This window comes from Triticum urartu, chromosome 2 (assembly GCF_003073215.2).
Source record: "Triticum urartu cultivar G1812 chromosome 2, Tu2.1, whole genome shotgun sequence".
NCBI lineage: Eukaryota > Viridiplantae > Streptophyta > Magnoliopsida > Poales > Poaceae > Triticum > Triticum urartu.
In genome coordinates, this window is record NC_053023.1 from 671,809,261 (window position 1) to 671,820,293 (window position 11,033).

At 47.8% G+C, this 11,033-nt stretch overlaps 1 protein-coding gene across 1 annotated transcript; it reads right to left on the bottom strand.

Moving 5' to 3' along the window:
• Window positions 1-878: 878 nt before the first annotated feature.
• Window positions 879-2,453, bottom strand: LOC125539627. Its single transcript, XM_048703126.1, has 2 exons — window positions 2,272-2,453; window positions 879-1,318 (listed from the first exon to the last, which is right to left on the bottom strand). Exon 2 carries the CDS (start codon window positions 1,302-1,304, stop codon window positions 1,047-1,049), a length of 258 nt encoding a protein of 85 aa, XP_048559083.1. The 5' UTR covers window positions 1,305-1,318; window positions 2,272-2,453; the 3' UTR covers window positions 879-1,046.
• Between the last annotated feature and the right edge of the window lie 8,580 nt (window positions 2,454-11,033).

Sequence of the window (11,033 nt, forward strand, 5' to 3'; positions counted from 1 at the left end):
GCACCGATCCTCGCATTGCCACTGCGTCGCCCCGTCGGGCCGTAGCGAGCGTGTCACGCGATCCCTGCAACCGGTCTGAGGTCTTCCCCGCCGTCGCCCCGTCCTGCCCGCCGTCGCTCCGTTGCCCCTTCGGACCGTAGCGCTGCGGCCCTGGTCCACCGTCGTCCACGCGCGTCGACTTCCACGTGATATGCGCTGCGCTGCCTCCCTTTGCGCGGGAACGTCATCCGTGCCGGTCTTCGTCACGCTGTCGGGTTCATTATCGCCTACTTCGAGCACCGCTGTCGCGCTCCTTCTTTATCCGCTGCCGCCGCCTCCTTAGGCCGCCGCTGCCGCTTCTCTTCTTCCGCGGCTCCACGGCGACCCCTGACTCGACACCGACCACGGTGTTCTTCGCATGGCTACCTCGACTACAGCTACACCACCTACGCTCTCGGCTATCTCGACAAACGGCACAAAGGGCTACCGCCTTGCTTGAGCAACCTCATCGGATTCCACTCCAGCTACGACTCCGCGATGCATCGACCGTTACGATTGTGGTGTCCGTCGGCTTCCCTTCGGATTCTTCTTCAGTCTCCCCGTCTACGTCGCTACCGTTGTGACCGTGAAGGGATGTTGAGTATCGTGATTATTAAAAAAGCTAAGATAGCGTAAGATATTATTCTACCTTGCCTTGTACTCCAAGATAATGCCCACGAGGCTCAAGCAATACAATGAACAATTCCGCAACAATCTCTCTTTCCCTTCTAACATTATCAAACGAACGAAATCGCAAGGAGCCATACATCCACCGGTGAGCGACGATGGCACCACACTCAGGCCACGGCGAATACACGACATCCACACCAAGATCGAAGCAACACCAGACTCGCATCGCATGCAGGTAATAACTATGTAATCAGTATTCCAGACTGCATATCACTTCATCACCGAAAACCCAGGAACATGGCGATTATTAGGGGCGCCACACAAGAGCCTGCAACATATCGACAGCTGCAGCTGCAGGGCTAATCAGTACTATTACAGGCCTAAGATCAAGCTTAAGCCTAAGCGGCATTGCTGTGCGGACACGGCGTGGGCTGGCGCGCCTCCGGCGACTGGTTGGAGATGGACATGAGCATCGACCTGGACTTGTCGGCCGCCCCGCTGTCGTCCTGCCCGTGTTCCGTGCGGCCGTTCGGCGACTTGACGCTCAGGGCCTCTCCCGCCGCCGGGATGGACTGGGAGATCCCGATGAGCGACTGGCGGGCCGCGGCTTCCTCCTGGGCGCCGGTGGACTTCGTCGGCGTCGTAGGCGAGGCCATCCAATTACCGAGAGCTGCGAACACAAGTAAATTCCGGAGGTTGGTGAGACAAGTAGGTGGTGGAAATTTGGATCCCGGATCACATGGGCACCGGCCAAGAGTGGCCTAAATTAGGTGGGTGACGCGTAGAGAGCAAGTGCTCGCACGAGTTTTGCATGAGCATTGTTTGGGGGATGGTACGGGAAGCGTTGCGGAGCCATCATAATGCAGAAAGGGAAATTTCGTGCTTAGCTAGGACAGGGTACTCTGATTGGGTAGGTGACTCTTAAGAAAGAAAGCGATGCATAGCATAATTGCTGACACTTTATCGTCATAGTTTAGGGCCCCATGCTGCACACTATTCATTTCTCATGTCGCACAGTGCTCCGTACTGTTCGTAGGGTTTTCATCCAGAACTGATAAGAATCGCAAGATGCTAATCTCATGAACCTTACACGGTTAACTCAAAAGCAAATTCACCGGACAGCAAAAACTAACGGAAGAGGTGCCCCGATTGACTCCTACAAGTAATAAACGTTTCATCACGAAAGGACAGCAGTAGGGCCATTCTCAGCAACAGCTGCGTGGGACGGATAGACCATCAAGACCACGGAAATTTTTTATTTCCTTAATCCTCATCTCCAGACGCTAACCGAAATTCTACAATATCTGATAAAATAGCGGTAACTTATGCACAGCTTGGACGGCCCAGATTCAACCAAGAACTACGCATCTTTTCCTAACTTTCCAGACCCAAAACCAGCACGCCTCTAAACCCCATGAACCACTAGATCTTCTCCCTCCCATGGCGGGTAAGAAGCAGGAACCACACATATATGATGGTTTCACCACACCAGGATCCACAGATCCGCGGGCCGGGAACAAGCAACGAGCACAGACCCGCACGAGACCCGGAGACACGAGCGGGCGGCCCAAACGAAAATCGGGCGAAGAAAGGAGGGAGAAGCATGTGATTCGGGGCGCTTACCGGAGCGGAGGCCGGGGACGAGGAGGGGCGGAGCAGGGGCAGGGAACAGGGGAGCTTTTTGGCCGAAGGAAACAGACGATAGGGAGGGAGGGAAGGAGACCGACCAACCGGATGAGCTGACGGGGCGCGGCCGCCTCCCTTTATAGCCGTGGGCGTTCCACACCCCCCCCCCCCCCCCCCCCGCGGGCCCCGTGGACCGGCGCCGCATCGGCCGCCCGCTCCTCCGTGGACGGCTGCGGATCGCCCTCGGTCCATGGACCTCGCGTTGGTTCGCGGAGGGGGGCGTGCGGAGTCGGACGTGAGCTGGAGTCAAATAGCAGCAGGCAGGAAACGCACGCGGTGTCGTCGCCCGTCGCCGGGCAAGTTGCGGCTGTGGGGCCCGCTGGTCAGCGAGGGAAGGTGCTGGAATTCTTGGTGCCGCCCAGCGCGTATCTTTGCTGGAGTCGCGACAGATGTGGTGGGGCCCCGGGATCTGATCTCCGACGTGTACCCAGCTCATGCCTGCCCCTCCTACGCGTACAAAAACACTGCGCCTTGCGGGGTTTTTTTTTTTTGAACACAACGAAGGCTGTTGTTGTTGATACGGAAACTGAAACCGCCCAAAAGCGCCGCTGGTCTTTGAACCACCGTGGTTAGGGCATGTGCATCAAACGTACGCACGCCTCGTCAGGAATTCCGTTATCATGCTATGTCATCATTCATCTCTTTGAATGCACGTCAAGAATGCTGATTTGCGTTTCTAGTCTAGAAGAAAAGATTTATGCCGATTCAAATGCCAGGACATTGACACCCGAATTTGATGTTGCGGCCAATAAGGAGATGGATTCCGCCGGTAAAATTAACCAGACCTACGGGTAAGTATGCAAGTGGTTTCAATAGTTGGTGAGTGGTGAAAGATTGTACCATCATACCCGACAAAAATTTCGTCGCACAAGAAAAACCCGACAAAAATTGCACCACTAGAGTAGGAGTATTTCATTTTAGTTTTAGAAAGGCTTGAAACCACGAAATTGGCTTTTTTTCTACTTCACATATATAAATTTTCGGTTTTGGTAACACCAAGAAAAATAACTGAAGGGACACTCGAGAACCAGCTAAAGCTAGCAGGATGCCAGCTAGCGTGCGTTGTCGGTCTTACAAGAAATTGTACATGCCCGTCCAAAATATTTGAGAGTCCGATGTTGATTGGTGGTCTGCATCTAGTCCCATACTTCTTTCACTTCATTGGATTAAGTGTGCTTATTTTGGCGGCTGAGAGTCCAACTCATACAAGAAACTTATTCCTCTTCTTTACGAAAATGTCGCTCTCATCTTTGCGATGTGACAATGCTCTCTTAGGATTTTATACATTTGCTACTAATTTTACATTGAACTTGGTCTTGATTTCATGCTGGAAATGATACACATTTTAAAGGTAAAAAAGTTACTAGGGCTTCAACCAAAAAAATTATAAAAAGGCTAAAAATCTGACATTAGATTTTTAGAGGTCCACAGCAAACACCTTGGTAGCCGTCCGATGACGAGCGCAGATTCGAAAGCATGGCTGGTCACCACGTCACCTCCGTGGGACCGTTCGGGCCGTATACAAACAACACGAACATGTTTCTTTTAGCACACCACCCCCATGCACTCACCCCATTCCTCATCCAACCATGAGTGAGAGAGGGAGCTAGAATCCATGGCGGGGGTGTGACGGCACGACGGTTGCAAGGGGCGATTCCAGACATTGATGCAGTCAGGAACACTGGACCAGAGTGGCTATTTGATGCATCCACTGTGATACACATGACACATGGTAGTGTTGATGATTCTTTGGTGATCCTAGCACATAAGGAGGATCACACTAGAGAAAAAACCCCGCCCATGGAAGCATCACACAAAATTTTACATGCCTATATTTTCCCGCTCCTTTGCATTCAACAACACCCCCCGGCGGACTTAACACAGGGAAAGATGGTCATTTGCGTTGCACCCGATTTTGCATGCAGCTGGTACAACCGTCCCTGGGTACACCAGAAGTCACATTGTTGTATTACCTGATGAGCATTGGGAGCCTCCGCCTGCTGGCTGGCTCAAACTTAACATGGATGGTGCCTTCTCTAAATACCGGTGTCGGTGTCAAAACCGGCAGATCTTGGGTAGATGGTCCCGAACTGTGTGTCTAAGAATCGATAGTAACAGGAGACATGGGACATGATGTTTACCCAGGTTCGGGCCTTCTTGATCTACCTCATGCTTGATTGATTTTGATGAGTATAGGGGTTACAAGAGTTGATCTACCTCGAGATCGTATGTTGTGGTCTAAACCCTACAGGTATGATGAGTAATGTCATAATAATCTACCGGCTAGCCTGGCCTCGGCTTATATAATGTACCAGAGGCCTAGGATAACAAGAGTCCTAGTCGAATACGCCAGTGGAGAGGAGTCCTCGTCTTGATCACCAAGTCTTGTGGAATCTTCCTCGTGTATGCATCGGCTGTCCGAACTGGCCCATGAGCATACGGCCATGGGGGTCCTCGGCCCAATCCAACTGATTGGGAGACGACGTGGTGAGTACCCCCTAATCCAGGACACTGTCAGTAGCCCCCTGAACCGGTCTTCAAGTTGGGGGCGCTCATCGATTCTTCCGAACTGTTCTTCATCTTTGGTCGTTGGTCTTGAAAACTGGTTCAATAAATCTTCCCATCTTTGATCTTGAGGATCGCCGAAGTAAATCCGAAGAGTTTACACGTCGGGTATCCGAGGAGCCCCTTTAAGTTCTTGGCCTTTATCAATGCCTTGTTATTTTTATGCCACATCTCGGGTTTGAAGTTGTTCCCGGGCGGCAGCGTCCTCTTGCGTCCGAGCTCCAACACCGGACTGCATTCGAGGTATTTTTTGCAGCCGAGCACCAACGCCGGACCGCTTCCAAGCTCCAACGCCGGAATGTATCCGAGCTCCAACGCCAGACTATGTCCAAGGTCCAACGCCGGATTGTATCCGAGCTCCAACGTCGGACTATATCTGAGGTGTCATAAATCACCTTGGTTTAAAAAAGTTGAGGGAGTTTAGCCGAGCTTAATGTCGGAAATGCCCTCTATGGAGCCAGCCACTAGCGCCCGAGCTTTATGATGGACTGCTTCCGAGGTGGTGCATCACCCCGACCGTGGGCCGCTTTTTTGTCAATATTTTTGATTGGTGCAATTTATTCTCTGCCGAGATATATAGCCAGTAGCCCGCAAGGTGTGTATCGGTCTAAAAACCTGAGATGCACCTGAAGGATGACATAAGACCGCTGATCCCAGTAGCCCCTGAGACTCAGGTTGATTCACAAAATCGGCCTGAGGATCAACTCCTAGCTCGGCAGAATACTTCGGGACACAAAAAACGGTGTGCAAATTCCCCGAGACTCGGGTTGGGTGCGGCCGACCAACCTGAGGAACATAATCTCCTCGAAAACTATATTGCACTTTAAATTTTCTGCATTGGATTGTCAATGCAGTAGCCCCCGAGACACTGGTCGGGTGGCAACACTAGATTAGGGGATCGATACGGCCCTTTCAATATTAGTGAATGATAATGTGGGCATGGGTGGCCGAATTAAGGATCGATATCCAGAGTAAAACCAGAAATTATGTGTAATGATTGTACGTATCCAAATACTTTACATCATTAATGCTCGGATCTGCATTGTACAAAACTTTGTTGACCGACCATCGGCTTCAACCTCCTCGGCCTGAAGCCGGGGAGTGTTTGTCCTACTTTATAAAGCCGTTATAAGGGCAAAGATTTATGGAAACAAGGCAATCCGGCCATACCGTTTTATAAACAAAGGTACGCGGAAAGATATGTTATATTACTTAATGTAAGAAACATTTTCCAAGGAAAATAGTCCCGCTATCGGTTCCTTTCTTTGGGTCGTCATGCTTATCGTGATCATGAAACCTAACCTCAAATCTACGTGGGAGGAAAATATTGAGGATTTAGTTCGGGGAAAGTTCTCGAACTCTTTGGTATTAATGAAAAAAAAATTACTTCCGTCGTTGCCGACCAATGTGATCCTTTAAGATCGCTAGCTTTCGGCTTCACCCAGTCTGAGGTACTAACTCAGATGACCCGGTAGTAACAATCACAGAGGTGCTCCCTTTGCCGCCTAGTCGAACAATCGGGAACGTATGGGTAAGCACAGGTGCGAGACAACCCAGCTTGGTAAAAATCTTAAGTCAAATTGATGCATATTTATGGTTTTATAATGATGATTACGGAAGACAGCCCTTGTATATTAAATACAAATGACGATGAAATGTTTATTTTGACTCCGTTGCGACCGTTTATCAGTTAAAAGTGGCCGATCATTGGCTTCTACCCCTTTGTAGATACTACGCAGGGTGTCTCCGCAATAACAAGACAACCCTTAGCCGACGTCTCTGTGCCCGAAGGCGGTTGTGTTAGCGGAAACGAGGCAATCGAATATGCGGGCTTTATAATTTTCACTTAGTTATAGGAGTTTTAAACTGGGGAAGCTAGCTATGAGCCCCCGGTTAGTGTTCGGCGACATCCGAGGTCAAGCCGTAAACACTTCGGCCAATATTATGAATGGCCTGTCATTTAACATAGTCATCGGATCGCTGACCAGTTTACGCTTATTTTGACAGTCAGTTTTCGGCTTTCTCCACTGAGGTACTTAACCATGCGAGCTGGAAGCACAATCGCAGTGGTTCTCCCTTTGCACACCTAGCCGAACAAAGCAGAACATAGGCGGCAAGCACAGGAGCCGGGCAACCCAACTATTGACCGAAGACACAATTCGAAACCGATGCATACTTAGCAATATCCGAGAATGTTTTTGCTGAATCTCTAAAGGTGTCCGGCGTTGCACTGCGAGACTTGTGCTGAAAACACACAAATAGTTTAAAAGTGCTATAAGCTTGGAAAACCAAAAAAATGTCAGTAAAAACTTGACGTCCGAACAAGATCAAGTGTTCGGTGCCAATCCGAAAATTGGAAAAAAAGTTATGCTTCTGCCTTGCTTTAACATGACACACCCGATCTCAACACTTCAAGCGGGCCAGCTTGCGGCTTTGAGCTCCTTATCCCAAAGGCGGAGTACTTCTTCGAGGCCCATTTTGCGAACTGAACTCGAGCGGCTTTTTAGAGAGAAGACGGGTTATCCGGCTATTGACCATACACTCGAATCGAAAAAGGAGCGGTAGAAAAAGACTTTGCAACGACCAAGGAGAAAACACATTTACTATAAAACAGCTCATATAAATTTTAAGAGCCCCCAAGTGACTTGGGTAAAAGAATTTTATGTATAATGATTGTATGTACCGATGTACTTATATCATATATGTGTTCACCCGAACTTTAAATGTGTCTTAAACGACCGTCGGCTTCTCCCTCTTCGGTTAAGGACCGAAAAGTGTCATGTACTCCAGCTGTCGAAAGTATCGACGGTGTTTCCGATAACCAGACAATCATGCCATAAGGCTATAATAGACAAAACACGCTCAGGGAACTTATGCTATATTACTGACGAAGTGTAACAAGCATCTTCGAAGAAAATAGTACCTCCACCGATACCTTTCTTCGGTTGCTCATTGTTACTATGAGACTTGTGCAATATATTTTTTGTACTCATGAGTTCCGTTGTGTGCCGACCATGATTGAAAACAATAAGAGCGCTAGCTTTCGGATTCACCCAGTCTGAGGTACTAACTCGGATGACCCGGTAGTAACAATCACAGAGGTGCTTCCTTTACCGCCTAGTCGACAATCGGGAACGTAGGGGTAAGCACAGGAGCCAGGCAACCCAGCTTGCGAAACACTTAAGTCAACATGGTGTATATTGTGGCGTAATACACGAACAAGGAACGGAGCCATACAAGTATAATCATATGCAAGAGGAAAGGCTTCATAAAGAAAGCCCCTAGATAAACACGGTATTTGAATTTGTGTATCACAAACAAAGTTCTGACAAGGAATTTGTCACAAACAACTTTTTTGCCAAAAAGTATAATGCTTGGTAGAACCGAACAAAATTTAAAACTGAAAGTTTTTGAGCATAAAAGCGACATAGCTGGTTAATGTGCTCAGTATTGATGACGCGGTCCGAGCTTACGACGGGATGAGCTCCCAGCCCCCAAGCCGGTCTCGAGGTGGCAAAGTAAAGAGCTCGACGCTCTGAAGTGGCGACATAGCACGGCCGATGCAGGCCGGCGGTGTGACGCCGAAGTACCCGACGTGGGTTAATGAAGTGAGGACGAAGCCCCCAGTCCAGGCGAGGTGACGTGGTATGTCTGTACGCCGAGATGATAACACCGCCCGACCCAGATCATTTACCTGTGCACAGAAAATAGTGCAAACCGGGGATAATAGTAATAACAATAATAATAAAAATTGTTGCATAATTAATAATTCACGCAAAGTGAGTAATAAAAGAAATATGGCCCGTGTGCCGAACACTTGATGAGGTAGAGCTCTCTTAGTGATGCCGAAGTCCCCGAGGCAACCGAACATGTTGGTATGGCGATTAGACCAATAAGGTGATCACGCGAGCAGATTGGGACAACGACGTCGGCTTGCCAAAGTGACCGCGTGACGCAGTCGAAGTCGATCACCTACACACACAAAATAATGCGGTACAAAAAGAATAATTGCTTTTCGCAAAAATAATTTATTGAGGGGTGGTAGATATAGGAATTCAGCAGCCGATCAACGGCTGGATCTTCCTAAGGACGTCCGAGGTAGGTGCTAGAGATCACGCCATAAACTCGTCTAGATTCCCGTCCAGATTTGACAGCCTCCGGTATATTTTAGATTGCCGGAGATTCCTCCATTGAAACTCGCACTAGTAGAAAAAGGGCCTTTAGTCCCGGTTCTGGAACCGGGACTAAAGGGTCGGTATTAAAGCCTCCCCTTTAGTCCCGGTTCTTACTCGCACCGGGACTAAAGGCCCTCCACGTGGCCGCTGCCTGGAGGTCCACCTTTAGTCCCGGTTGGTAACACCAACCGGCACTAAAGGAAATTTTTTGAATTTTTTTTGAATTTTTTTTAGATTTTTTTTTAGAATTTCAAATTTCTAAATTATTTTAATCTCTAATCGCCCCTCATCACTGCTCAATTTAACCTTTAATCTTTAATCACCCCTCATCATCTAACTTCCCGAACGGTCACCCATCCTCTCACTACTCTAGCCTGAGCACGCTTAACTTCCGGGTTCTATTCTCCCTCGTTTCCAAGTGTGCACTTGTTGTTTTTCTGACAATAGTAAGATCCCAATCCTATTAACCCTCAGGAATTTAGCTTGAGCATGAAGTCACACATTTCACTGTTTGAATTTGAAACTATTGTTCTAAAAATTAATAATTATTTAGTAACACTAATATTTCTTGAATAAGTAGTTTGACCACAATTTGACCCTACTTTGACCACACTTTGACCATAGTTTGACCAGATTTGACCAAAATTCAAAAAACTGAAATAATTATTTAGTAACACTAATATTTCTTGAATAAGTAGTTTGACCATTGTTTGACCACAGTTTGACCAGATTTGACCAAAATTCAAAAAAGCTGAAATAATTATTTAGTAACACTAATATTCTTTAATAATTATTTAGTAACACTAATACTTCTTGAATAAGTAGTTTGACCAGATTTAACAAAAATATAAAAAAACTGAAATTTGAGCATAACTTTTTTTCCTTTTAGAATTTGAGGATTCTAAAAATTTGCAAACAAGCTGTAGGCCGTCTCATTCGGAAGCGGATTTTCGTTCTGAACATTTTGATATATTATATGTTTTTTTCCGACATCGTATGTAAAAGTTATAGCCGTTTTACATTTTCCCTACACTTTTTACAAAACATGTCCAAATGTAAGTTTTTTAATTTTCCTAACTAGTAGATGTAGTAATATAACTACCTCTCGATGGATTTTATTTTTTGAAGTTTTTACCATTTTCTTTTGATTTTTTCAAAACAAAAAAGGCGATCCACGGGGGGGAGGGGGGGAGGGGGGATGAGACCTTTAGTCCCGGTTGACACGAACCGGGACTAAAGGGTGCGATGCCCTTTAGTCTCGGTTCGTGTCTCAAACCGGGACTAAAGGGCTTAGGTGAACCGGGACTAATGCCTTAGCCGCACGATCCGGGACCAATGCTCACATTAGTCCCGGTTCGTGACTGAACCGGGACTAATGTGAATATTGTCCCGTGACCAAAGCCCTGTTTTCTACTAGTGTCGACGAAATTTTGCATGGTTATTGTAGACTCAATTCCGCATAATTCCACCAAAGAAATTGTCAAAGCGATGCTCGAGGAGGTGGTGGCAACGGATACAAGTTCGTTGTTCGGAAAAACAGCACGGTCGCCCGAGGGCAATGTTGGGTTGAGCCCCCGAGCTCCATGGATGATTCCTCCATGATCTTGATAGAGATTAGAGTTGATGTTGATGAAGGCCCCCGTATGAACATGATGATCGGAGATGGAGCGCGGTCCTCGGTCGAGCCGAGGTGACCAGTCGAGCCGGCAACGAAGATGCCGGCGTCGCAGTTGATCTGCGAGCGAGCCATTGATCCTTTGCCGATCACACAACAGAACTCTCAATGAAAGCACCATTGTCGGTGTCAAAACTGGCAGATCTCGGGTAGGGGGTCCCTAACTGTGCGTCTAAGGATCGATGGTAACAGGAGACATGGGACACGATGTTTACCCAGGTTCGGGCTCTCTTGATGGAGGTAATACCCTACTTCCCGCTTGATTGATTTTTTGATGAGTATAG